A 27,867-nucleotide genomic window follows, 5' to 3' on the forward strand; every position below is an offset into this window, starting at 1 on the left:
CCGGGTGCGAGAATTTCTCGTTGCATTGAAGACCTGTTGGTGACCTTCTGCTGTTGTCTGCTCTATGATCAAGTTGTTGTCTCTTTGACACATTCCCCATTTCCATTCTCAATTTTATTAGTTCCGATGCAAAGACCCTGGCTATATTAAGTGAATCAATATTAAAGCCAAAATATGCAATCTTTAATAATCTGACAACAGTATCGTAACTATATCCCTTCTTAATAAGTCTGTTTTAAGGTTTTGTAAGTTTTTGAGGTGAATACTGATATTTTTGTGCTTTGTAAAGAATATTAGCATAAAATATTGGATGATAAATACCTAAACGTATAAGATGTCTGAATGCTATTATTTGCTTATAATCTTGGTCGTGTTGTATACCGTAGAAAGATCCCTACAAATGTTCAACTATCTTGAAAGCATCCATTAACTATTACTTCAAAAAATAAAAGAGGTTCTTAAATCAATGAACAATACGTACAATATGCAAAGTTTTACCAAAAACTGTGACATGATAAACTATTTACTGTATACCTTGATCTAACATGATTTACCCTGCAGCGCTCTTGATTGAAAAGGTACAATTCGTATCTGCTGACAATAAAGTGTCTCGATAACTATATATAGCTGTATGTATTGATTAACAATATAAAAAAAATCAGTAATCCATAGAGTACAAAGTAGAACTTTGTTCCCATGCTGTAAATATATAATCGTACAAGACTGTTTACCAATATTTTGCCAATATAAAGATTTCCAGTTTTAATAATGTATTTTTGTCTCAGTACATATAAGTTTTACGATCATTTGAAGACCCTGCTTCCCAGGTTATTGTCCAGACTTTCAATCAAATAACAAATTTCGATGTAAAGTTTTATGATAAATGAAGTTAGTTTGAAATTCAAAAGAACTACTTAACATAGCGGACAACATTTTCTATAAAATTACATTGCTGTATGCAGCCATGTACAGAGGCGGATTTAGTTGACAGGGAGCCTAGGTACCCTTTTGTAGGAAACATGTGGTTGATTGTATAGGGAAACACTGAACTTTGCATGACTGAAACAGGCCCCTCTTAGGCAGTCAACAATGGTCAATGGGAACCCTCTTATGAACATTTCTGGATCCGCCATTGAGGTACATCCCAGTTTGTGAACTATTTCTAGACCCTACCCACTAGTTGGTCCAGCGACTTTCAATTAATTAGAAATGTTGCTGTCCATCGGATTGCTTTTTTTCTGAATTTTTAGCCGACAGGCAAGACATATCTCTAGCTGTGTCAACAGTTGTATTCTAAATTATTGAACAAGCTTCCAATCAATGTTATTTAATTGATATTTTTTGTCTATTTTTGTGTGTAAAATTCATTCCTGTAGCTCTCTCATATCTTAAGGTCATTAAACGTCTAGTAATTTTCTTTTATTTCCAAATTTCTATAGTTCTGGGTTGTTCCCCTTTGAATACAAACAAACGTACAGGAAGAAAAATGTCAACAAAACAGAAACGTGTTGGAATCCTGACCGAGTTTAATTATGAAGATTTAGAGGTAATCTATACAGCATTGTTTACATGTATTTACATTTGAAATGAAAAGAGAAAGCATTTATAACCAAATAAACTGACTTAATCGGAATACTTCCCACATTTGGCCTACAGAGTTCAAGATTTGGGTCGTTCGTATTTGTTTTCTCATAATAAAACTTCATTTACCGTTTTGTAAGTCTCCCAATACAAGCACTACTTGAGCATGTTGAGTTCCCTGTCTCATAATGTTTGTGGGCTTCATATAAGTTCATTAAAAATGTAGTCATTTTACCCTAATTTCCTAATTTGTTCAGTCCAATCTGATAGTTTAAACATATTTATTTATAGTGGATTGGGAAACAAGTTTTTCAACTTATATTAATCCCTTTCCACTTTGCGGGCATTAGCCTACTCTTTTTTCGAAATCTACAAGGGTGTATTTAACGTGCAAGAGATATGGCTCTCTCTTAACACGGGTCAGCCATTTATCGTCCCCTTCCGATGGACTATCTGATATTAGGGGGGCACGATTTTCACCTTTTCTTTCATTACAAATCATGCCCAGTCATCAACAGGCAATGTTATTCGTTTCTTAATTCCTACTGATCCCCATCATCAAACCAGAAAATCAAATAGTCTATTCTTTTTTTATTTTTTCCATTGTTCTCTTTATAATTGTTTCTATATTCCTATGATATTTTAGCCCCCACTCGCCAAACCAGAAAATCAAATAGTCACGATGACATACTTACTTATAAGTTGATTTCCAGTACAGGATCCCTCAAGGTTCCTCTTCACCAGACTCGTAATTTAATGTTTTTTTTTCTTATACTGTTTTGTCCGTGACTTTCGGATATTTCTGCTCTGTAATCATTATAGTTTATCCACTCGTCTGACCAATATTTGTCTAGTCGGTTTTTGAAGGAGTTTATGGATGGTGACTTTGTTATTTTATCTGGTAGTTTGTTCCAGGTTTTAGCAATTCTAACAGACAAAGAGTGTTTACGAATATTGGATTGGAATCTTTGATGAACGACTTTATTACTGTTGGTCCTGCTACTATATCTTTGTCGAGAATCATCTGCCTTTCTTAAAAATGAGCTCACTTTGTCGTAGTATCTGTTAAGTATTTTAAAGGTTTCAATCATGTCTCCTCTTATTCTCCTATAGGATAATGTTGGAAGGCCTAGTTTTTTAAGTCTCTCTGGGTAGCTCATGTTTTTGAGACCTGGTAATTTGTTGTAACCCTTCTTTGGACACCTATTTTGTCGATATCTTTCTTTTTGTATGGGGACCAGACTGAGCTGGCGTAGTCTAGGTGGGTTCTAACCATGGTTTTGTATAATGGCATAAATGTCTCTATTCCCAATTATTTAAATGTTTTTCTAAGAACTGCGAATATTGAGTTTGCTTTGTTCACTTTTTCACTTATGTGGTTTTCGAAGGTGAGTTCTGAGTCGATAAGAACTCCAGTATCATTTTCCTCTTTAACTTGTGCTATAAGATGATTTAGTAGGCTATAGATTGGTGGATGGTCAGTGCTATATTCTTTTTTTTCTCCATCACTCGTTCGATATTCGTGTTTTTTTATGTCATTTCTTTTCTTCAAACCCCATCCAGACCATCAAACATACACTTGTTCTAACTTATTCAATCGTCTATGATTGCTTGTTTATTTTGATCTTTATTCATGTTTTCAGTTATGGTACCCCTACTACAGATTGAAAGAAGAGGGACACGAGACATTTACAATTGGACCAGAAAAGGGGAAGACTTACAACTCTAAGCATGGTTACCCTTGTAAGGCAGAGCAGGGCATTGATGATGTCAAACATGAGGTAAACATTACTTAACATGGCTACCCTTGTAGGGCAGAGCAGGGCATTGATGTTGTCAAACATGAGGTAAACATTACTTAATATGGCTACCCTTGTAAGGCAGAGCAGGGCATTGATGATGTCAAACATGAGGTAAACATTACTTACATGTAACATGGTCATCGTTGTAAGGCAGAGCAGGACATTGATGATGTCAAACATGAGCTAAATATTACTTAACATCGTTGTAAGGCAGAGCAGGACATTGATGATGTCAAACATGAGGTAAATATTACTTAACATGGCTACCCTTGTAAGGCAGAGGAGGGCATTGATGATGTCAAACATGAGGTAAACATTACTTAACATGGCTACCCTTGTAGGGCAGAGCAGGGCATTGATGATGTCAAACATGAGGAAAATATTATTTAACATGCATGGCTACTCATGTAAGGCAGAGCAGGGCATGGATGATTTCTATATCCTATTCTTAAACTTCTCCATATGATATTTCTATTCGACGAAGATGAACACAGTCATGTGCAGTTGTTTGTTGTTCAAAATTATCGTAATGGTAAGGCAAACATGCATTTGAATTGCGTAGTTTTCTTATACCTGATGTGGTTAGTGCGCACCTAAAAAATGCATTTAAAAGATTATAACAAATCTAAAATAAGAGATTTTGCTGTGGCATGTGTTACATTTTTATTTTAATATCCAAAAATTGAAGAGCAATAATTTCATTTGGGATTTAATAATGGCATCTTTTAAAAATTCACTTCATAAGTTATAAAGTCTTAAACCATTTAATGTAAACAGGATTGTTCGCAGATTTCTTTGCGTTTTAACTTAACTATTACCATAACAGCTGATATTACAAACAAAATATATAAAATTAACGCAAATATTTTAAAACAAATGTATTTGGTTTAACTTTAAAATAGTCGCGAAAGATACAGAGAGACAGTCCAACTCATAGATAGAAAATAAATTGACAATTTTAATTTCAACGTTGGATGTTGGATGTGTACCGATTGATAATTTAGTCTTAGATGCATGATTTGTTTTAGTTGTTAGTGGCTTTGAACTAGCTGTCAGAAACTGCAAGTACTCTCAGATGTGAACCCGGTCACGTCCACTCTATGTAGTATTTGTATTTGTATCTATCTGATGAGTTAAGCCTTTTTCAACTGATTTTATAGTTCGTTCTTATGTTGTACTGTTACACCACTGTCCCAGGTTAGGGAAGGGTTGGGATCCCACTTACATGTTTAATCCCGCAAAATTCTGTATGTCTGTGCTTGTCCCTAGTCAGGAGCCTGTAATTGAGTGGTTCTTGGTTGTTTCTGTGTTACATATTATTTGTTTTTCGTTAATTTTTTGTACATACATTAGTCCGTTAGAATGGTTAGTTTTCTAGTTTGAATTGTTTTACATTGTAATTTCGAGGCCTTATATAGCTGACTAGTCGATACGGGCTTTACTCATTGTTTAAGGCCATACAGTGGCCTATAGTTATTAATTTATGTGTCATTTGGTCTCTTGTGGAGAATTGTCCAATTAGCAATCATTACACATCGTCTTTTTTATAATGCCATGGCTTAAAAAATATAAAGACAAACAGACAAATAAAAGTACACAAGACACAATATAGAAAACTAAAGCAACACGAACCCAAACAAAAACTGGGGGTGATCTCAGGTGCTCCGAAATGGTAAGCAGATCCTGCTTCACATGTGGCACACGTCGTGTTGCTCATGTTATTACAAACCCGGTAAATAGTCTAATTCGGTAGGTCACATCCGTGAAAAGGGGAACAGGACGATTGTTTCGACATAAAGAATATATCCGATATCATTTGTGAACCGGATATTCCATAACGTCAAACCATCTCCAGATGGCGTCCGTAATATTTACGAAGGAATGATTTTAACTTCACCATTTGGAACTCTTGGTTTAATAGCTTTCTTGTGAGCAGCAACCCTCTATCAAGGAAAGCATCATGATAGGAAATGCATGCCCGGATTTGAAGATATATACTTCGCACTGCTGGTATGTTGCTACATAGATATTGAAAGTTCACAATTGCGAAGCTAAAATCTCTTTTGTCGTAAAAGTTTGTTTCCAACCGACCCCATTGCCAATTTCTAGATGTAAGTCAATATATGAGGCAGACTTAACTGTATTTGTTGTATCCTTTATCTCTAGTTCGATGGGATAGATGCGTTCAACATAGTCACCAAATTTTGAAATACTTAATGAGCATGATGAGAGAACATCATCTATATAGCGTTAAGTAACGTTTAAGGATAATGTTAACTTCTTATCTTTTTTCCTAAGAATTTCCTGTATGAATGAAGCCTCATAATGACAAAGGAACAAGTCGACAAGAAGAGGGGCACAATTGGTTTCTATGGGAATGCCGTTAGTTTGTAGAAAAACACGTCCTCCAAACGTAACAAATATGTTGTCAATCAAGAAATCAAGCATCTTGATAATGTCAGTTTCGGAGAATTTTGTGTTTGAATCTTAAAAGTATATGTTAAGTCATATAAACGTTCTGGCTTACATCGGACTTCTTTAAAACGGAATTTTACTGTGTGTATTGCTATGTGTTTGTTTATTCTACATTGGCCATTTGTATGGGGTGGGTTGAGATATCAAAAAATACGTTCAACCCCCGACTTATTTTTGCGCATGTTCAAAGTCAGGAACATTTGGCCTTTGTTAATTCTGATTTTTTTTTAATTTTGTCTATTTATATGTTTTGGAATTTAGTGTGACGTACAAACATTTATCTAAGAGCTTAATGACTAACTGTCACTGTTTATATTTCAGGACCTTGACGCACTCATTATTCCAGGAGGATTTGCTCCTGATTATTGGAGGAGGGACAAGCGTTTTCTCGATTTAGTGCGCAATGTTTATCAGTCGGGTAAGTGATGATTACGTCTATCTTAATGTATAATAAAAATGTAGGTGGAAGCTGAGATGCGATTCGGACGGAAGAGGTTTTACAGGGTTGTTGCAATTTTGTTTATTTATATTTTACTTAATTTGTACCTAATTCATGAAGGTAATTATACTATGTACGGCATTTTTGTGAAGCCTTCGACTTTTTTTGTGCGAGACGTACTGATCCTACATACCGTCGTTGGCGGTGTCCACAAATATTCACTCTGCCTGTCTGCGGTTAAAGATTTTGAAATTTTAATAACTTTCTTAAATTATCCTGGAATTCTACCAAACTTGATCGAAAGCTTGTTTATGATTAGAAGATGGTATCCAGAATATTTTCTTTTCGTATATTACTTATATGGACTTCGTTACATTCACTCTGTGGTTAAAGTTAAGTTTTTAAAATTTCAAAAACTTTCTAAGACAGAAGCTTGTTTATGGTCAAAAGCTAGTATCTAGCAGGAAATTATATATTTCCTGTTTTTCCGTATATTTCTTTTATATGGACGTGGTTTTTCTTCCAGTTAACATTACATACAGTCTGTAGTGTTCTTAAAACATGTATTAGATTCATAAAGTAGGTGAGACACTGGGTTCCGCAGAACCCTTACAAATGTTTGTAAAGGTTCCGCAGATCCCTTTCAAATTTTCGTAAAGACATTTTTATTTTGAATTTCATGTACAGTTTTGAACTTCATTTTTGCGTTGCAAAAGAGAAGTTTCATTCTTTATAAACGCTTTTGTGATGACAGCTAAACATATTGCGTTCATTTCCTCCACTTTCAGTGTCACTGGTTAAGCGGACGTTTATCACGTAAATTTATTTCAATGCAAATGACAAAGCGAAGTATTAAATTTCTATGTAACTAAAACGCAGGTTTGACAAATGGTCGATTAAAATTCATATATATATAGAAACGTAATATTTTATTACGTAATACCAATTATCTGCGGGTTCAAATAAACAAAGCAATGATTTTTATGGCAGGTTCACTTCTAAAGGATACAAGAATTTGCACGATTCAATGATGTGTTTTTGACAAAAACACTACATGCAATCGTGCAAATTTTTTTTATTGTTGTTGTTATACTAGTATTTAAAGGTTTTCTCTTGAATATGCGATACCTGAACATTTAATATATAAATATTTTATGAAACTTATTTGGCTACAGAATTGAAACATGTGTATCGCCCCAGCCGTCAAAAAATAATCACATATGTCATCAATATATACCAGACTAGTTTACCTGTATAGAAATTTACACTGATCTGACACTGGTCAAGTTATACTGATATAAATTAAACGGTATCGTTGCCGTATTAATCTTAACACTTAACGTCTAAATTAAAGTAACAGTCGTATACCGATGTCCAAATCACGCGAGCCGATTAAAATGAAACGCACCAAGGTAACGAACAGAATTCGTATGGACACCAAAAGGCTCTATGCGTGGACCGGGTTATTTCTCGAGCTATGTATGCATCATTCGCCTTGTAAACGCTTTGTTTACGCTTAGTCAAAATATTACAGTTTATAAATTGTTGTATAATAATTGTATCTAGGATCTAAGACAGCGCAAACATGTCGCTAGTCATTTGTGATACCTACACATCTTATCGTTTCATCAATTTGTAATGGTGAAGGAAAACTTAAGAAACATGTATTGTCGAAATGCGCATATGGTGCAAGAAAATTGGTACCGTTAATTTTATTACTACCACTGGGTCGATGCCTCTGCTGGTGGACTATTCGTCCCCGAGGGTATCACAAGCCCAGTAGCCAGTACTTCGGTACTGGCATGAAAATACGGATTTTTTTGTGTTAATAAAATTTGCTGTAACAAAATGATAGAAGATATTATAAATTAAGGAATGTAGCTCCCTCATGCAAAGCTCTGATTCCTTTCACGGATTTGGCTATACTTGTTGGACCTTTTGGATTATAGCTCTTCATCTTTTATATAAGCTTTGGATTTCAAATATTTTGGCCACGAGTATCACTGAAGAGACATGTATTGTCGAAATGCGCATCTGGTGCAAGAAAATTGGTACTCTTAATTTTATTATGTAGCGTGTACTCCTCATAACTCTTTTCGGGCAGAAACACACCGATGCTAACGAAATCAACTTTGAATGAAATTTTAAAACAACAAATATGTAGCAGATGTTTTACTTTCTATAATATCTTTAATTGCAAGTTAACTATGATAAATGACATGTACACTATCATTGAAATAAAGATAATTTAGTGACAGGACATCATTACTGCATCTAAACGTGAAATCAAATACTTGTAACTTGAAAGAATTTTTTTTTTAATCTGTATTAATTTTGCTTCATATGTGTATAAAATTATCGACCAGTAGTGGTGCCAAATTAGTACCCTTTGGTATATTGAAATATCAAACCAGTCAACACCTATGTATTTGATGAATAAGTGAAGCATTTGTATAATACTTATTGTCTGTGTATTTATTGTGACAATCACCGTTGTTTTTCATTCCGTTGTTTTTCATTCACTTGATAAGCAGACTCTGTACCATGTGTCTTTTTTCGGTGTCTTATGTCTCGATTAAAAGATCTACAATTGGAATTATTGGAGTACTACAAACTGTTGATCAAGCCTAAAACAACATACTTTTGTGAGTAAATCACATTAGATAAACTGCTTGATAAATGGAAAAAATATTGACAATTCACTTGAAAAATCAACCAGTACCACCACGACATTTACCACATAGGAAATCCTGGATAATTATAGGTCTTTTCTACGTTCATTTCAACTAAAGATGAAGAACAGGACCTTTCGCTGTATTGGATAGATTTATAGGTGTCCTTACACACACCATTATATTGCTAGGACTTCAAAGTGCTGAACAAAACCTCTCTCTAAGTTATCAACATCAATGGTATCAGCAATCAAAGCCGGACTTCATAGTTATTGTGAAACAACTTATTATTGATGTGGTTTGCGTCTGGCGTATATACAACATTAAGTCCTGGTATCTATGATGAGTTGATTTGAATCAAATGTGGATACTAAAAAACTTCCATTATCTTTTAGAGTACTAACAATACAAAACTCTGTCATCTTGCAATCATGAGTATTGCATTTGACTTTTCTACGCTTTACACAAGCATTTCCAATTCCAAACTAAAAGATAAATTGATCGTATTGGCCATGCTTCGTTTCATAACAAATGATAACGCACGTAGATACAATCTTTTTGTCTTAGCTATATCGGGAATGATAAATCGTACTTGTAAAAATCACTCGGATTCAAACAAACAATTCTCTGAAACTCTCTTTATTAAGAGGGTTGGTTTCTTTATTGACAACATATTTGTAATGTTTGAAGGACGTGTTTTCGAACAAACGATCGTCATTCCCATGTGAAGCAATTGAGCTCTTCTTCTTTCCGACTTGTTCCTTTATTCATATCAGGCTGACATCAACAGGAACTTCATAGGGAAAAAAAGAAATTTGCAATATCCTTTAACATCACTTTTCGCTATAAAGATATCAGATGTTCTTTCCTTAATATTTGAAAATTGGTGACTTTGTTGAACGAATCTATATCATCGAACTTGAGATAAAATATAAACAGATACATACACAGAATGACCTACGTTTAGGAAATAAATGTCGTCTGAAAACATAACTTTTCGAAAACCAACAGTGAACTTCCAATTACTATCTATGTGTATTTCTGCGCCATTCAAGTAGCGCCATTCATACGGAGTATATGTCTACAAATTGGAACGATTTTCCAGGGCTTGTATTTTCTATCATAATTTCTACTATGCAGGATTGCTGCTCACAATAAAGCTTTTAAACCAAGAGGTCCAAGTGGTGAAAATGAAATTAACACTTCGTTAATGTTACAGATGCCGATCATTATAGAAAACTATCAACCTGTTATAAAGGTCACCTCTTTTAAACGATAACCTGTCTTGGCAATACACATTCCGCTTTTCCTGCTATCATTAAACCTTTGCATTTAAACCAAAATCAAAGGTGACATATCGTGTAAGGTCAATTTCCTCTGGGTATTGGTTCTGTTCATTATTGAAAGCTGTATACGCTGACCAATAACTGCGGACTTGAACATCTAACGGTATTTGGTGGAGTGTTGTCTCATTGGCAAAGTCAGCCAGAAGTGGTGCAAAATTAGTACCCATTGGTATATTGAAATATCGAACCAGTCAACACCTATGCAATCGATGAAAAAATTAAGCATTTGGATAATATTTATCTCCTGTGTATTTGTTATGGTAATCGCCGTTGTTCTTCACAATACCTACTATAAAAGTTATCAATCAACGAATAAATCAAGTGACAGTGTAAGATACACGATGTAAGTCAGATTCAAATAAATAAATTATTTTATTTAATTTATGACAAATTCTGCTCCAAGTTATAAAGAATGGAAATTAACTGCAAAATTTTCTAATATAAACATCTTATGTCAAATGACAATAAAGGAATATAATAAAATCAAACGAAATGATTATTTTGAGGACTTTAAACAATTATTGTAAAACACTATGATGCTATAGTGTCGAAACTTTTGTCATTGTGGTGGTACTATATTTTTTACATTATTTACATCAGAATATGGCATGCAGGTGGAGAAGGCGGACATACTAACAAATTAACAAAATATCAAAAGATATACCCATTGTTTTTAATTACATTTGAATTACACTGTAGTAAGGCAAGCATAACCATTTATAAAAGTTCGTGCGTTCGAAGGGTTTTCTAGATTTACAAATATAAATTAACCCTCATTTACAAATAAATACTTGAACCCAAACATTTGAAGAACTAGTCAGGGGTGTATATGGTGTATAAACATGATAAATACGTAGAAACGTTTTATACTTTCTTTTTGTTTTATCAATAGTGACAAGATTAATAGTTAAATCAATCTGAAGGTCAACCTTGCATATATGACATGGATAAGCCTTTGATATGGATAAGATTGAAAGACTGCAATTATTGCCTTTGATTTCTGTTTGATATCCACTGTGTCTGTTAAGATATAGTTACAAATACATAAAATAATGTTAATTGTATTTTAATATTGCCATATTGATGCAGACTAATAAATAACTTATACATGAGTTTAATATATTTACATAATGAGAATGGTAATTGGGATAGCACGTCTAATATTTCATTCAGGTTTAAAGTTGCGTCGCAAGTTAAGACAGTTTAAGGTGGTACCCAACACTTTAACTAAAATTAATTTGGCTCGTTTAATTTTCTTAAAACAACGTGTTAGGTACCACCTTAAGTGAACTTTGAAAACAAATATTTGTAGTCTTAGAACATTTTGATACAATGTATATCTCACTGCTTATTGTTGATCATATGACAAATTCTGCTTCAAGTGACACATAATAACTATTGACTGTTACAATTTCTAATATACAGGTAATGTTAAATGAAAGTTCAAAAATATAATAAAATCACAGGAAACAACGAAATTATAATGGGTAATGTGCCAACGTTCCGATCAATATCACAGTTCAGGCTCATAAAAAATATTAAATGAGAACACATTCAAAATATTGTTAGCACTCATATTTTCTAATCATGAACACAATGGCAATATTGCATACTCTCAAATATAAAAGAATCAATAACATGACAATTATTGCGTAGATATTTTCATTATTATCATACATGAATAATCTAAAATAATAAATGCAGACGCCATTTGCTTATAACCCGTGAATGTAATGTTTGGTAAAGATTTGATTGATGTAGGAAGTAGCTTTTGTTTTACATTTTTTGAATATGTCTTTAAAGTTAACAATACACATAAATATAATTTTTAAGACAAGTTTTGTTTTGTCAAAATATTTCTCAGTAATCGAAACAAATTATAATTATGATAAAGCTGTTAACCTATTGTTAGCCGTTTTTATCAATAGACCGAAATGACTGGAGAAAAGGTACATAAGGTGTTATGGTTAATATGAAATGAAGGACGCTGTAATGGAGAAGGATAATTCTCTTAGATAAAACATTTTATGAACACACCTTTTATTGTACTTGTAAATAGTTTTTTTGAGTTTCACAAAAATGATACGATACATGTACCACATCATAAGAGCGTCTGAACAGTTGTCATGATACTGTTACCATCATACATGTCTTGTATGTTAAAATATCAGCTTAAAATATTACCTGGTTTAGAGTCAATAATTTTTGTTTCGGATTATTTCAAAGTGGAGGGTTGTTTACAAATTATATATACAACTCATTATGTATATGACCTATTAATGTACCTTTGTCGATTAGATGACAGTGTACATTACTTATAATTGAAATAGAATATGGTTTACCTATAACTTTTGAAATGGCGTAGTTAAATGGACATATTTACAAAAATGAAATGTTTTTATGATTGTTGAAATTCATACTTTTAAAGAAAGACCCGGTTTTCCGTTTATCAACTTCTAGTACTAACTACATTATTTGTCAACAAGAGCACCACAACATTTTCTTTTTCGAGTCATTGTCTGATAATTTCGTTGACATTGTTGGTACCATAAGTAATGAAGGATGTCTTTTAAGTGTTTGTAGTATATTGTCCGACAATAAGTCAAAAACTTCTCGAACATTAATGTCTTCTTCAGAGCTCACTTCGATATACGGAAGTCCGACGTGTTCCGCAAATGCTTCCGCCTTTTCTTTACCAACTTCCCGTCTCTTTGCATGACATCGAGTTCCGACTAGAATTGTAGAGATTTTTTCTGGATTCGTTGTATATTGTCTCAAATCTGTCAGCCTTTAAAAAAACATATCTTGCATTAAGATTTATTTCATAGATTCAATTGAAGACCATTTTCATAAAACCGACTTTTGACTCTGGAACTAATATTATCGACAGGTTACCCATTTGTGAAAGGACGTCCTTGTACTATGTCAAATAAGAGCAACGTAAAGAAGTAACATATATCTTTAAATCGGTTCAAATTTTGATAGGGGAAATTAACTGTTTTATGTTTTCTATATATGACCAAATCCTCATAAAACAATAATTTCCCTCAATTCCACCAATAAGATATTTTATTTCCCTTCTTTTGGTGGCTGTTGCTTTGGAAATTCCAAGGATGTCTTACCGCAGATTATAGGTAACCTGTCGAACAATTAAAGAATCCGGAGTCAAAAGTCGGCAACATGAAAATAGTCTATAAAACATATTTTCTCAATTAAATAGAAACAAGATTACAACACTTTAATTCGTGTATTGCGATATTTCTTCACTCTCAACAGTTAAATTTTAATTATTCAAAAAGCTCGACAAGCCTCGCGCTGAGAATATTAAAATTTAACTGTCTCAAGAGCAGTAATATCGTATCACACTTGTTGCAGTGGTCGAATTTTTTGTTGCACTGTGTGTTGAATAGACAACTTTCGAGTTCGATGCATATCCGTCAAAAACTCTGGTTTTAGTGAACGTCATTTGTGCGTTTAGGGGCGTCGTCACTTCCATTCCAATGTTGAGCGAGTGGTTGGAAAACTATAAGTCTATATTGTTAGAAATATTCGGCAAATTGAATTCTCAAAATTGACAATAAGTCTATATTGTTAGAAATATTCGGCAAATTGAATTCTCAAAATTGACAATCAGCATTGTTGTCATTAAGTACCTACAGAACAATCATTATTTCTAGTTTATCCTGCACAATGACGATCACTAAGACGCTTGATGAACGCAAATAGTGCAGGGATACAGGCGACCCCCTCTATCTGGTAAATGACGTCATAAAGGCGCGCATAATTGACGAGTTTTTTCCGGTGACGGATGAACTCGAAAGTGGTCTATTACTTTCTTATTGCAATAATACTAAACTTGAGTTATCCTTAGGAATGTGTTATTGTTTATGCAGTTAAATTTAACACTATGTTTCCCATTTTTTTTAGTTGTTCGCTTTTTTGTCGTTTTTGTTGGTGACCAATGTGCTGCCTGTTTTGTTTGTAAATTTAAGCAACATTTATAAAAATCTATTGAATTACGCAGTTTTTGTCATAGCTGATTATGTGTAAAGATGCTAGAAGACAATTGAAAGTAACTTTAATCTATAGTTTTACTTACCAAGATGTTACATTTTCAAACGTGTGGTGCTTCGTCAGATCGAACATTATAAGACAGCCATGAGCCCCTCGATAGTAGGATGCAGTTAATGATCTGTACCTTTCCTGGCCTGAAATATAGGAATGTAAACGCATGAGTGAATTTCAAACCGATGCCTCGTAATCTGTTTATATTTTGTTTTATTCAAATGTGGGTTTTGTTTTCGTTTATTTTTTTCTATGTTTAGGTTTTTTCGAAATTACGGCTTATATGTCGCCTTTTATGTCCCCAAACTGTTTATAGACGGTTAAATTTTATTCAATAATATATTTCTTTTTAACATTTCTCCAACCTTTAAATGTGGACCGTTATAGTTTCACAAAAACCAACATATTGTTGAAAATCCTCAACAAATATATATATACATATGCATACAAAGTTCATTCATTATGCATACTTATCAAAAGCAATCAAATTGTATACTAGTATTTCAAGTGTGCCATACTCTCATTGTTTTTGCATTCACGAAAAACTAAATATTGGGCATCATTTTCCCTATCCAAAAAAACTGTGGATAATCCTGTGCATACCGGATTGTAAGTAGCAGTTCCTGTTCTTCGAGTTTGAACAGGAACTTCAGCTTACACGTCGGTCTATAAACTTCTTAGGAGAAGCATAACGTGGCAGTTTTTACAAATTGAGCAATCCATTGAATTCAAGACACTAGACACTGGTGTATAGCATATATACCCATCTTAAATAAACTTGCCGATTAGATTAATGTAGATCACCAATTATATTTATTACTTTATATTTTATATTTTAAATATTTTAGAAATCTTTTAACATCTTATTTATAAATATCGTTATTTAAAGACACTTTTATGTAAATCATCTTTAAAAGTTGTTAAAAATCTATGTATTACCTCCCGTATCAAATATATGTCCTCCCGTATCAAATCTATGTATTACCTCCCGTATCAAATATATGTCCTCCCGTATCAAATCTATGTATTACCTCCCGTATCAAATCTATGTATTACCTCCCGTATCAAATATATGTATTACCTCCCGTATCAAATATATGCATTTGAATGTTACATTCCTGTTTATTTATTTCCTTTTTACAACAGTTATGTAGCTTTGGTAATTTAGTAGTACCATGCGAGATTCCATAGCACAAATTAGAAACCAACGATGTCTTTCCGACTGCAACGTCACCAAGTACTAATATTTTAGCATAAAATGTTGGCTTTAATTCAACTGTTTTTAAATTTGAAGTGAATAAAATAGGCGGCATGTCTAGCAAAATGTCACTCAGGTTTAATTATGTTCTATGAACAAAACAGAAATATGAAATCTTCTTAATAAAATGGCACTTATCACAAATATAGTCTATGCGAATCAGATTGTATTGACGCAATTAACAAATTCACAAGATGAGAAATTAATTACTCCTCTTAGCTGATATTTTTTTCGAAGCAGTATAGCTGTAGTTGCAATATAAAGTTCCATCAATATTACACATTTGTCTAGAATTCGCAATATCAAATGTTGTATTTCATGTATTAGTACTAAGAGCTAATAGTCTCTTTTCAGTTTGTCAATTGTCACATATCAGACTAGATGTTACCGGTAAATAGCCGTATTAAAATGAACATCATTTGAGATTCGTATTGCATCAACATATACATGCATGTAGTATAATTTCGCAAAAGTCACAATCAAAATAAAATAACCCGTAAGTAACGTGCAAACACACGTGGTGTTCGGTTACATCTGGTTTTATGCAAATATGAACTATGAACTGTTACTCTGTTTATATGCAGCTGTCTCTTTTCAACGATTAAATGATTTTCACTGTATGGGTAACAATCGATCTATAATCATAGTTCATGCGGTGGTCAGTGCACAATGACCATGATCAAAGTTCAGTCAATAACTGAACACTGATTAGTAATGGCAATAACATCAAATGTCACGTACACCATTTCCTTTTGTCTCAAGTTGAAATATACAATATACAATGTTTATTTACTAATTATATTAATTTATAAGAAAATATTTAATTTCAAAAACGTTTCTGTTTTCTAAAACAGCTGTGTTATAACCATTTTTTTTTTAGAAAATGTAGAAAAAGAATGCCTTAATACATCTAAAATCGTTCGTTTGATGCCACACCTTTTAGGTCCACGCCCAACTGACCTCGAAATGTAAAACTATGCATTCTTTACTAATAAAATTGTATAACTTTGTATTTTCTGTGTTTGTTTTTCACCTCCTGTTTTGCTGGTTTCTTTTAACAACAAACGTTTAAACACATGTAATTAGATGCATTGTAGTATTTGTCGTTTTCATTTAAAATTGCCTTTTTCGACATACCAAAAATATTGCCTTCACAAAAAATCAAAGCTTACAGTTTTAACACAAAACTTAAAAGATTATAATAAAACATTGCAATTACAATTACAATGAAATGCAATGAATATTGAGATTTCTATTCTTTTGATGGTAACAAAAGTATTGCACGACTACTTTTTATCATTTAAAACGTGAATCATTTCACTGTATTGTTTTTCCCTGCAACACATTTCCTTAGTACACAATGTCATTGATAGCAATGTCCAAGGACACTCACACGCCATGACATATTCTGATAAGAATTAGGGTGTAAAATGATTCACTTTTTATACCTACAATGTATTCTATCCTTTGACTCATGAATCGTAGTTCCATGTACATAATATATACAATATATGTATATATTTATATAGAAATATGTATTCATAAATCCCATTAAAATTGTTTAAGATACAATAATGTAAAACAGATTGATTTGTATAATTTGTTTTGAATTTTGATTTAATTAAGTTCAGTTTGAGGTTTGCATGACAGAAAATTGTTGTCAATTTGTGCGAAACAAAGTACAAAAAGAAAGAAAAGAAAGATAAAAAAAAGGTAAAAAAAATCGAATGGAAAGAAATGGTATTTAGAATAGTGAATTATGGCAATAACAAATAATAATAAAGACAAATGGTTTAAGGGGTAGACCTTGGTTCAGGGAGATAACTCTTTAAATCAGTTAAGCGTTTGTAAAAGTCAAGTTCATCAATGTATTTTAAGCATTTACGAGAAACAGATTGAAAATAATCTATGTAACCTAGAAGCTTAGAATATATTTTTGAAAATGGTTGACACAAACGTACTGTTGATTTTAAGAGTTATTTTCCTTAACCTAGGTCTACCTCCTTAAAAAATAATACAGAATGAAGAATTGAAGAAGCCTTATCCAGATCCTCTTTTAAGAAAGTATAACAGAATAATTGATAATCATGTTAAACGGTACCAATTTTCCTGCATCAGTTTTGCTGTTCGGCAAGTGATGTAACTTCAGTGTTGCACGGACCATAATATTTTAAACAAAACTTTATAATGGCTGAAGACCTCATAAAATCACAAGAAAATATTACCATCCAAGGCAAAGGAATCTGAGCTATACATGAAGGAGATACATGAATTGGATTTTCTACTGAAGTAACGTTTCACTTTAACAAAAATTAGATTCGAACACGTAATAAGAGTCGATAGAAAAAAGTGAATAACAAGTTTACCGAACTCAAAGGAATCTAAATGGAAAGCTCTTATCAAATGGGGAAATTAAGAGCTGAAACACATCAAACAAATGGACAACAACTATCAAATTGAAAGTGCGATTTTGCGAAAATTCTCTTTTCCTCAATTGAAAGTGCGATTTTGCGAAAATTCTCTTTTCCTCAATTGAAAGTGCGATTTTGCGAAAATTCTCTTTTCCTCAATTGAAAGTTAAAAAGGGACCTAGTGCACTGAAGTGAAGGTCGAAGGCTCGTGACAATTCCATGTGTATTGGCATAATATATTCCTCTATCAGGCATTTACGTATAGTATATTAATATGTTCTCATTTACATTATTTTACGTCATCATAATCATTACCGCAACAAACACTGCTATAAAGATACGAAATCAAGTCGTTCTACAAATGGGACACAGGTCAATTTGATAGAATATTTCTGTTTTGAATTTCAATTTTAAAATTTTACGAATTGGATGTTTTAATAGCTTTAGCATCCTCTTTAGTAATGTAACTAACATTTTATTAATGTTGGTCGATAAACTCTTGGTGTTAGGTTTTTGATATGCAATTTAAATTACATTTCTACATGTAACATGTGTAACTATGTATATTTCTATAATATAGTACAATGTCGTTGATGACAACGGTCAAGGATACTATAAAACGTCATAACATATACATACAAGTCATGTATATGATTCACTTTTAATAATCTATTCTTTGATGTTCAGATAAGATATGATGTATCTCTAAACATTTAATCTCTTGTTGCAACATATTTAAAATTATTTAGAATATTTTTAGAATTAAGGAAAATTGTATGTGATATCAAGCTATTTTTGTGTGTAACAATTGCCAGGGAATACCGACGTTTTCAAAAAAATTGTTGGAAATAGATGTAAAATATTTGCATTTTACTTCTTTTACAATTTATACAATAATGCAACAGTGATTTACCAACGTTGAATCCCATATATATAAATAGCATTACTATATTTACAAAATAAATATATATATATAAAAAAAAAAAATGGTTGTAACAAAAACAAAAGGAATCTGTTTTTTTGGGTTTTTTTTTATTATACTGTAAAACATTGAATTCAAATTTGTTAACGATTTAAACAATTTCTTTTGTTTTTAATAAATATATTATTGATGTTAAAAATTGTTTGGATATACATCTAGTTTGCGCCCTAACACATGATAAACTAATTTGAGCACTAACTCGTAATTTGTTTTTGACTGTGTTATGATCTTTCTTTATGATCAATTACAAGAGACAATTGGGTCCTTGAACTGAAGGAAAATTATGTTACGGAACGGATATAATTCGATTTAAAAGTGTATTGTACATTAAAGTATTTAATCTGTATTGCAAAATTCTTTTTAAATAGCTATAATATTTGTTATGGAATGTTGTTTTTAATTGATTAGCTTCTTCACCATGTGATTTACAAATCAAGTCAAAGTTGAAGTAGTATATTTTTCTATATACAAGAATATTATTTTACATAGATGAATTTTCTGAATTTACGGTAAAGAATTATAACCGATCGTTCAAAGAACCAGTTTTAGAATCTTATGTTATCATCGACAAATGATCGAAATGTCAAACTATTTAATGGTATTCCGTATACAAAAAGTTTGGTTTACATAAATACATATTCTGTATACTGAAGAACGAATTATAAACGATCGGTCAAAGGACCTGTTTTAAAATCTTAAAAAGAAATGTGAAATTCTTTAATGTCAATCTGATAAGTTGAAAGAGTGTAATTTTGGACGTTCACTCTCAGCATTTGTATAAGATTTTTGAAATTCAAATAGTTTGATCTCGAGCATCACTGATGTGACATCAATTGTCGAATTGCACATCTAATGCATTAATATTGATACCGTTTATATTATCACAATGAACGAGGTTATTAAGCAGACGGGAACCATCTTTTTAAATGTTATACATGTATTTTGATACAAATGATGTAAAATACATAAATCGCTTTATCAAAATGATGTTAATGGGGAAAAGCCTTTTCTGTAAATGTTGTGCACTTTGTACTTTCCGTCTATTGTCCATTCGTCACAAGACTGTTACTTTGAAACTTCTGCATTTTATACACCGTTTAACGGTTTAGAAATACAAAATGATTCAAATGTTCACATCGTTTTGTGCATTTTCTCTTCTTTTTTTAAATTTTAGTCTCGATCATGCATCGGGAAGGTTATCCCAAAAAAAGAAATAATGCAATTACCGAACTTTAAGTCAAATGCAAAAGGTGGCGTCGATAAAACCCGAAAACGTCTCAGTAAGACAAACGAAAAGAAAACATCTGTCTGGTACAGACATGTTCCGAAATAAAGGCATATTAAACTTTGTTACCTTTGAACACTGGTATACAACTGTTAACTTTTTTTGATACCTTGGTAATCCCTTGACTTGTAAGACACGTGTTTCATGGCATGCGCTACAGTACCAGTGTGATTCGTTTTCTTTTAATTACAAAAACAACAGTCCGATTGAAGATGAATTTTGCTACAATTGCATGAGAACAGAACGACAGTGTATAGTTTGTGTAGTTGTGCTCGTCCTTCTTATGTTTTATCAAAAATTTATGTTTGGTGTTTCCCATCATAAAATATGAAAATTATCATTTGTATGGTTGTAAGATTGTCAACACCGGATTCCAAAAGGTAAAATTTGATTTAATAAACGTTACTCATGCATTTTAAAATTCTGATAGTGTTACTGTGCTGATGCCGAAATAGCTATGGCATAACAAAGCGTGGATACGTGTATTTTCGAAAAATGTTAAATGATATTTCAATCATGAAAATCATGATCCCATGTCCAAACTTTGCCTAATAATCTGGCAACGCTCAATTCAACAGTCTGTTTCAACATATATTGGTCAACGAATGAAATGACTGCCTGTATTTTATTTATTTTAAGTTGTATGCATATCGATACCACGAAGTCAGATCAAGGTTGGCGAAAAAAGTCAATGCTACATGTAGTATTGACCAGGCTGGCGGTAAATACCAGATTATAGCTGGACAATACTATCAAATACTGGTCAATACTGGCCGATACTGTTCAGTATAATTATCTTTATAGATCATTTTTATAAAGATCGGTTCTTACCTGGTCAAATATTGTGTAAATGGACAGATACGGCCATAGTACAGAACAGGCATATGTAATCACATGTAAATCAAACTTTAAACTAGAGTGCGATATCGAGCATTTCTGTGTTTCCTGTTTATATTTTCGGTCTACAACATAATGAGTATTCAGAAAGGACAGAGAAGGTACTTATTTACTCTATTTTTTTTGTATAGAAAGTAACAATTATATAGTTGTTAAGTGAGGAAATCTTTGAAATAATTCCTTGTTATAACATAAATTTATTGTACAATTTTGTTTTTTTGCATGCTGTTTGGTAAAGCGATGTTTATTGGTTGTTGTTTTTTAAGTTTAAAATTTCCGCTGGTTTTCTCACTGTGTAAATTGTTATATATGTATTTGCTGAATTTCAATCAACAAGCAGGGATAGCTAATTTGCATTAGTGAACTAAATATTACAAAAATTGCAAAGCATAGTACAATTGTACTGATATAATAACACTTAAATGCTGGTACTTTCAGATCTTACCTGCAGTATCCCATATATCCATTTTTATATTGTTATCTGTTCTCCGAAATTCTGTCTTCACTCTACCAGTACGCTGTCCTTTTAGCACTGAATCATGTTCGGGTCCTACTAAAGCCTTAATAAGTGAGGTTTTTCCAACATTTAAGTCTCCAGTTATAACTACTTTTACATGGTAACTCGGATTATTTTGCATTGCATTTTTCTTTGATTTACCTGTGGATGCCTTAGCAGTCTTCACGTCACTACGATTAACGTCATATGGTATGGTCTCGGTCTTTACGTTATTTAAACTTTCATTAATTGCTAAATTGTTTCTTGAATTGATGTCTTGATTCATTTTGAAATGTTACGACGTTCCTATGTGTTGCAGTAACATCATTGTACAAAATTGTTTTAAGGAAAAGTAGAACGCATTAGAAATGTCCATAAAAATTTATTTTAAGAAAGCGGGAAAGTCTATCACGTGCGTTTTAGAGCATCAGCTAAAAATATAGCTTTATCTGCACTTTATGCGCAATGTTTGTAATTGATAACATTTTAACCCACTTTCATTGATCTGATTTTGCGTCTGGTTTCACGTGATGTGGATTGACACATACTATATCTATCTCTGTCTATTGTAAGACTGGCTGTATTAAATTTTCATGTCGTTCAATGAAAGAGATACTTCCTCAAATCGGTAACGATTTATCCTTTTCTTCCTTTAAAAGATGAAAATTAAAAACTGTAAAACAACAAATATGACTCGTTTGTCATAATAAAAAACTTTTATTAGCTCCGATAATCTAGACGGATATCCAGTATCCTCCTGGTTATACAAATAACCAAGCTAGTTAGTTGATTGGTTTTATATAGTATCTATACAACTGCTAATTCCCGAATGTAACCTGCGATATTCCTATGTTTTAAGATTCTTTGTGGTGACAAAAACTCTCATAAAAAAACCGCAGCAATCTTTTCAAATCCGAACAGCTCATTTGTTTTGCCAAAATGGGAACATCTGTCGTTAGCACTGTGGTTCGTTCTAGTATAACAATCCAATTATTTGGAAAAGATTAATTATATTTCAAAATGTCACTATCTATTTCGTGACTTCTATTTTAAGCAAGCTTTCTACTAATGCATTGAACATATGCTGGGTGAATTAACCAATATCGTCGTAGCAAAAGAAGTAAATATGACTTGCCTTAGTCCGGTGAACAAATCCAAATTTGAAAAAAATATGTATGACACTTTTATGTTTTTTTTCCTACGAAGATCAGAATAATACAAAAATAATCCACCTATATCATTATCTCACATGTATATACTACATAATAGTACATGTAGTTGTAAATATAGATAACAATAATAGATACAAGTAAACTTCCTTTGGTAGCGGCAATAAAACAAATCAATCTGTTGATGATTTGACGGATCACGTGTGTATCTTTTTATATGTATCGATTTCCTTTAACAACTACAATGTTAAAATTCATCACATGGTATACCTGAGAATTTTAAATAGTATTGTTATCGTATCGGGGTGGAAGGTAATAGATTAACACTTATCAAGGCCAGATATGTTTTGATTAGGTACATTCGTATCCTATCATTTGAACTTTAGCACTTATCGGCTATTTTAAGATTGATTTGCAATTGGAATCGCGTTCCTTTTCCTGGACACGTTTAAGCAATGAGTAGAATTTGTCAGGATGATTACATCTGAATTCATAAAATTATTTATAATTTTTTTCTTGTTTTAAATGAGAAAATAGTAATTTTACCAAAATAGCCAGATGTAGTTTCACTTTCAGAAGATGTTTTTTGTTATGGATTTGGAGTGACATCATAATTGCGTCTTTTTTTCTGTCATCAAATTGATACCTATAATCACTGGTTCATATGGCAATATATGGATCGCTGTTCGGTCATGTCGTTTTCTATTTAAATTGCCACAATGTAATGCTGGTAAATGAAAAAAAAACTTGTATGTTAGTATTGGATACACCTTGAGAACGTTTTACACTAAAAACGGACCGTTGGTTAACAAAACCAAAAAATCAGAGATACCGGGCTCAAAATTTGATGCGTCGTCCAGCGATTCTACATACTACCAAAATGAATCAGTGGCGCTCGATTCAAAGTAGTTTGAAGGTCAAATCAAATAAAAATCTACGAAAAATAATTAATGTTGCTGTAGGTAAGTTATCATGGTTATATGTTATAACCATGTTCAAATTGTTCGACTGCGGAAAAAGTCCGACCCTACGCTAGCAATCAATTTAAAACGGCCCTCTTAAATTCCTCGATATTTAGTATTCTTACTCCATTCGCAATACTGAATTGCCTGAAAAGAACAGGACCGATGTCATGCGAAAGGAACAGACACTTATTCTTCAAATCTTATAACAGAATCTTTACAATGTTGTGTTCAAGGATGACCATGTTACATCGAGCTTGAATAAAATGACTGTTTCATTACAATAGCCATCTTCTTGTAGGAAGTAGACTAAACGAATTATATATATGTGTATTAGTAACTGCCTGATATTCCTTTAATAAAATTAAAGGTTCCAATTTTCTTGCACCAGATGCGCATTTCGACAAAACATGTCTCTTCAGTGATGCTCGTGGCCAAAATATTTGAAATCCAAAGCTTATATAAAAGATGAAGAGCTATAATCCAAAAGGTCCAACAAGTATAGCCAAATCCGTGAAAGGAATCAGAGCTTTGCACGAGGGAGATACATTCCTTAATTTATAATAATTTCTATCGTTTTGTATCAGCAAATTTTAATAACACAAAAAAAATCCGTATTTTCATGCCAGTACCGAAGTACTGGCTACTGGGCTGGTGATACCCTCGGGGACTAATAGTCCACCAGCAGAGGCATCGACCCAGTGGTAGTAATAAAATTAACGGTTCTAATTTTCTTGCACCAGATGCGCATTTCGACAAAACATGTCTCTTCAGTGATGCTCGTGGCCAAAAAATCGTTTTCTTAGTACAGAATATGATGGTAATAGTGAAAGGATGACCTTGATACATTTACAGAGTGCGCAATATTTTCATGTGTATTTGTCTTATTCAAAAAGTTTAATTGTAATTTCCAATGAAAAGGTACGCAATCAAAGGTTTTAACATTCAACATTTTTCTTAGATTAAATAGCTGAATTAGCGAAATGGTTCTTCAAAATTGCGTATAAATTAACCGTCTGATAAAATTCCAGATAATGTATCCCCGCCCATGTAAGGACAGAGTTGATACAGCCTCTGTCTTTATATCGGATTGATACATCGGTAAACTATTGCAGCCACTCATTGTCTGATCCCGGGGAAAGAGGGGGTCCGGGGCTTGGAACCCCCTTTTTTGGCCGATCAATGCATTTGAATGGGGACATATAGTTGGAACACCCCCCCCCCTTTTTGTCCTTGGTTTGGAACACCCCCTTTTTAAAATGGCTGGATCCGCCCCTGCCACTTCTTTATCATGTTTATATCTGAGGCTAATCGTTCTACTTAGTGCTTCACTGAAAGGAATGCTATTAAAGGGTGAAGCTTTGTCACGAACATCATGTGACAGATAATCAAATAGGTGTGCAAAACGTCATTTCTTTTAGAGTCACACTTCTATACATTTTACGAAATTGCATTTCTTTTGGAGTCACGCTTTCATTCCTTTGACGAAATTTAAGTGTTAATCATAGACCCTAACATTGTCACGTCGCACTTTTAAGTTTAAAAAACAAATAAACAAGAAAGCTTGTTTATAATCAAAGGTATCCACATGTCCCAGTTTACAACTTAATATGTAATTTAAACACCTACACATGTGGACTGAAGAAACTTCATATTCAATCCGGTGTTGAAAAGTTAATTTTGATTGAACATGGGTCGCTTCAACTAGTTATAGCTTACATTGTACCTTGCCCAAAAGTCTGTACACACTTTTATCATTTAGTATCCGTCGTTAACGTTTTAAAAACGGTTTCCCCTCTGAAACAATTTGCCAATTGGATCCTATTTTTGCCTGTGTTCACTTAACGGTATTGTCCGTCGACATAACCAAATCATCATTGCAAAAAGGCTGATAATAGCACACCAGGGTTAAACATGGCTAATTGTCTTATATCTCTCTCCTTATGGGTTTGATTTAACATTTCTTTTCCGACCAATATGGATCTATGCAGATTTTGTTTTATATCCTTCGCAACCCATTTTTAACCCCTCAGCACGAGTTTTACTAGCGGATGAAAGAAGATCATGTGTTTAGCTGTTAGTCGCGTTGAAAAGGATATATTCTTTGCAGACTTTAACATCAAGATTGATTTGACGGATTCCTGCACATGTCCTTGTATATGTTGCAGGAAGTCGATACGTTCTCACAAGATATACCGATCTTAGTAGATACTGCATTTGTTTTCCTTATATGTTATAGGTACGCCGACTGCAGACATCAGTCATGGGGCTTGGATTTTGTATGAAACTAGTTTTACATATTTTGTAGGTACACTGTAAGCCTAAATTGTGTAAATCTGTCATGAAGCTTGAATGTTTGTATTATACTAGTATTCCTTATATTTTGTAGGTAAGCCTACAGCAGCAATATGTCATGGGGCTTGGATGTTTGTATCTGCCAAGATAATCAAAGGAAAGAAAGCCACGTGTTTTATAGCGTGTAAGGATGACGTAGAAAATGCTGGGTAAGTTTAAATAAATTTTAAATAATAACAATTTTACACAGGTTTGTTCACGTGATCAGAATGGAAATCAGTAAAGTTTTACGCTTTGTTTCTCATAAATGGAGTTTGATGAAAATGCGATTAGACGATAACAACATACAGTACTTTAAAGATGCACCTTCTTGTCCAAATAACCATATTAATCTCTATAAATTTCCTGTTAAGCCGTCAAGGAATTTATGTTCATATGTTATACTTGTAAACATGGAATCCTTTTGAAATTGTGTGTAATCACTTTATGAGTTTGACTGTCCCTCTGGTATCTTTCGTCCCTCTTTTATGAAATACCCATCCATAGAGGTTTTGGAAACCTTTTAATTTGAAGGAAAAAACTACTTTCGTATCCAATGTCATATACTAGTACATTGTTATAATTATAAGCAAAAAAGTGGTTTCTTAAGACAGATTGTCTTTAAAATTAACAGGTTCAATTTATGTGAAGTGTACTATAGAGGGATTTAAAATTGGTAGTCTTTTAACACAGTTTTTTTTTCTAAATGCAGGTGGTCTCTTAAGCAGTTTTGACTGTACTTAGATCTTATGCTGTCGATGTATGTTTTTACAGCTAGAAGGGAGTCCAAACGATTGATATAGATTTAATATAATAATATGTATACCTTGTCTTTGTAGAGCATTATATGAAGATTCGCCAGTGGTGGTTGATGGCAATATGATTACATCACGTGTTCCTCAAGACCTACCTCAATTTATGTCTGCTATCATAGCTCAGCTTAAATAACCATTCACGGGGATAAACCTCAGTTGAAAGTGGACCGACAAATTTAATTAAGACGTTTTCTGATTGATTCGGAAAATGCATTAACTCGGTTGTTATATTGTATACCATATAAACTTGTAATTCCAGTTTGAATGTAACAAATACAAGTTATGTCAATTTCAGAATAAATAATTATAATGTTTAAATCCGTTTCTGTTATTAACAATGAAAGAACGCAACTTTAGAAATCTCACGTACTGCAGATAAAATTTTAACTGGGTGTTCTCAAAAGTATAAATCTATTAGACCAGTTCACTTGTATAAGTGTACAATTATTGTTATATTTCAATTTTGTTCTTTATGATATGATCTTTCTTATTTTAAAACAAAATTAGACTTTTGGCCCCATTTGCATGGTCCACTGAACATAGAAATTAAAAGTGTGAGTTTCAGGTTAAAGTTTTTGGTCAAGGTAGTTTTTGATGAAGCTGAAGTCCAAATAACTTCAAACTTAGTATACATGTTCCTTATGATATGATTTTTTTTTTTATTTTAAACCAAATTAGACTTTTGACACCATTTTCATGGTCCACTGAAAATAGAAATTAAGAGTGTGAGTTTCAGGTTAAAGTTTTTGGTCAAGGTAGTTATTGATGAATTTAAGTCTAATCAACTTGAACCTAGTACACATGTTCCCTGTTGGTTGATCTTTTTACTTTAAAGGCCAAATTAGATTTTTTACCCAATTTCACGGTCCATTGAACAT

The 27,867-nt window shown here is 32.7% G+C and overlaps 2 protein-coding genes across 2 annotated transcripts; one reads left to right on the top strand and one right to left on the bottom strand.

The window, feature by feature from the left end:
• Nucleotides 1-1,443: 1,443 nt before the first annotated feature.
• On the top strand, nucleotides 1,444-27,307 carry LOC143076640 (general stress protein 18-like). The gene is made up of 5 exons (XM_076252475.1): nucleotides 1,444-1,546; nucleotides 3,225-3,362; nucleotides 6,180-6,276; nucleotides 26,230-26,344; nucleotides 27,014-27,307. The coding sequence occupies exons 1-5, from the start codon at nucleotides 1,487-1,489 to the stop codon at nucleotides 27,120-27,122; spliced, it is 519 nt and encodes a 172-aa protein (XP_076108590.1). The 5' UTR covers nucleotides 1,444-1,486; the 3' UTR covers nucleotides 27,123-27,307.
• Nucleotides 10,669-23,114, bottom strand: LOC143076639 (uncharacterized). The gene is made up of 3 exons (XM_076252474.1): nucleotides 21,659-23,114; nucleotides 14,415-14,523; nucleotides 10,669-13,103 (listed from the first exon to the last, which is right to left on the bottom strand). The coding sequence occupies exons 1-3, from the start codon at nucleotides 21,993-21,995 to the stop codon at nucleotides 12,794-12,796; spliced, it is 756 nt and encodes a 251-aa protein (XP_076108589.1). The 5' UTR covers nucleotides 21,996-23,114; the 3' UTR covers nucleotides 10,669-12,793.
• Nucleotides 27,308-27,867: the final 560 nt, after the last annotated feature.

Source organism: Mytilus galloprovincialis, chromosome 5, assembly GCF_965363235.1.
Source record: "Mytilus galloprovincialis chromosome 5, xbMytGall1.hap1.1, whole genome shotgun sequence".
NCBI classification, from domain to species: Eukaryota; Metazoa; Mollusca; class Bivalvia; order Mytilida; family Mytilidae; genus Mytilus; species Mytilus galloprovincialis.

What these genes read in the sequence shown, in the direction of transcription:
- LOC143076640 (XM_076252475.1), top strand. Translation starts at nt 1,487, where the DNA reads ATGTCAACAAAACAGAAACGTGTTGGAATCCTGACCGAGTTTAATTAT. An exon ending in TTGATGATGTCAAACATGAG is followed by an intron (nt 3,363 to 6,179) that starts GTAAACATTACT and finishes TTTATATTTCAG; the next exon opens with GACCTTGACGCACTCATTAT. An exon ending in GCGCAATGTTTATCAGTCGG is followed by an intron (nt 6,277 to 26,229) that starts GTAAGTGATGAT and finishes TATATTTTGTAG; the next exon opens with GTAAGCCTACAGCAGCAATA.
- LOC143076639 (XM_076252474.1), bottom strand. Translation starts at nt 21,995, where the DNA reads ATGAATCAAGACATCAATTCAAGAAACAATTTAGCAATTAATGAAAGT. An exon ending in GGATATATGGGATACTGCAG is followed by an intron (nt 14,524 to 21,658) that starts GTAAGATCTGAA and finishes CCTATATTTCAG; the next exon opens with GCCAGGAAAGGTACAGATCA. An exon ending in TTTGAAAATGTAACATCTTG is followed by an intron (nt 13,104 to 14,414) that starts GTAAGTAAAACT and finishes GTTTTTTTAAAG; the next exon opens with GCTGACAGATTTGAGACAAT.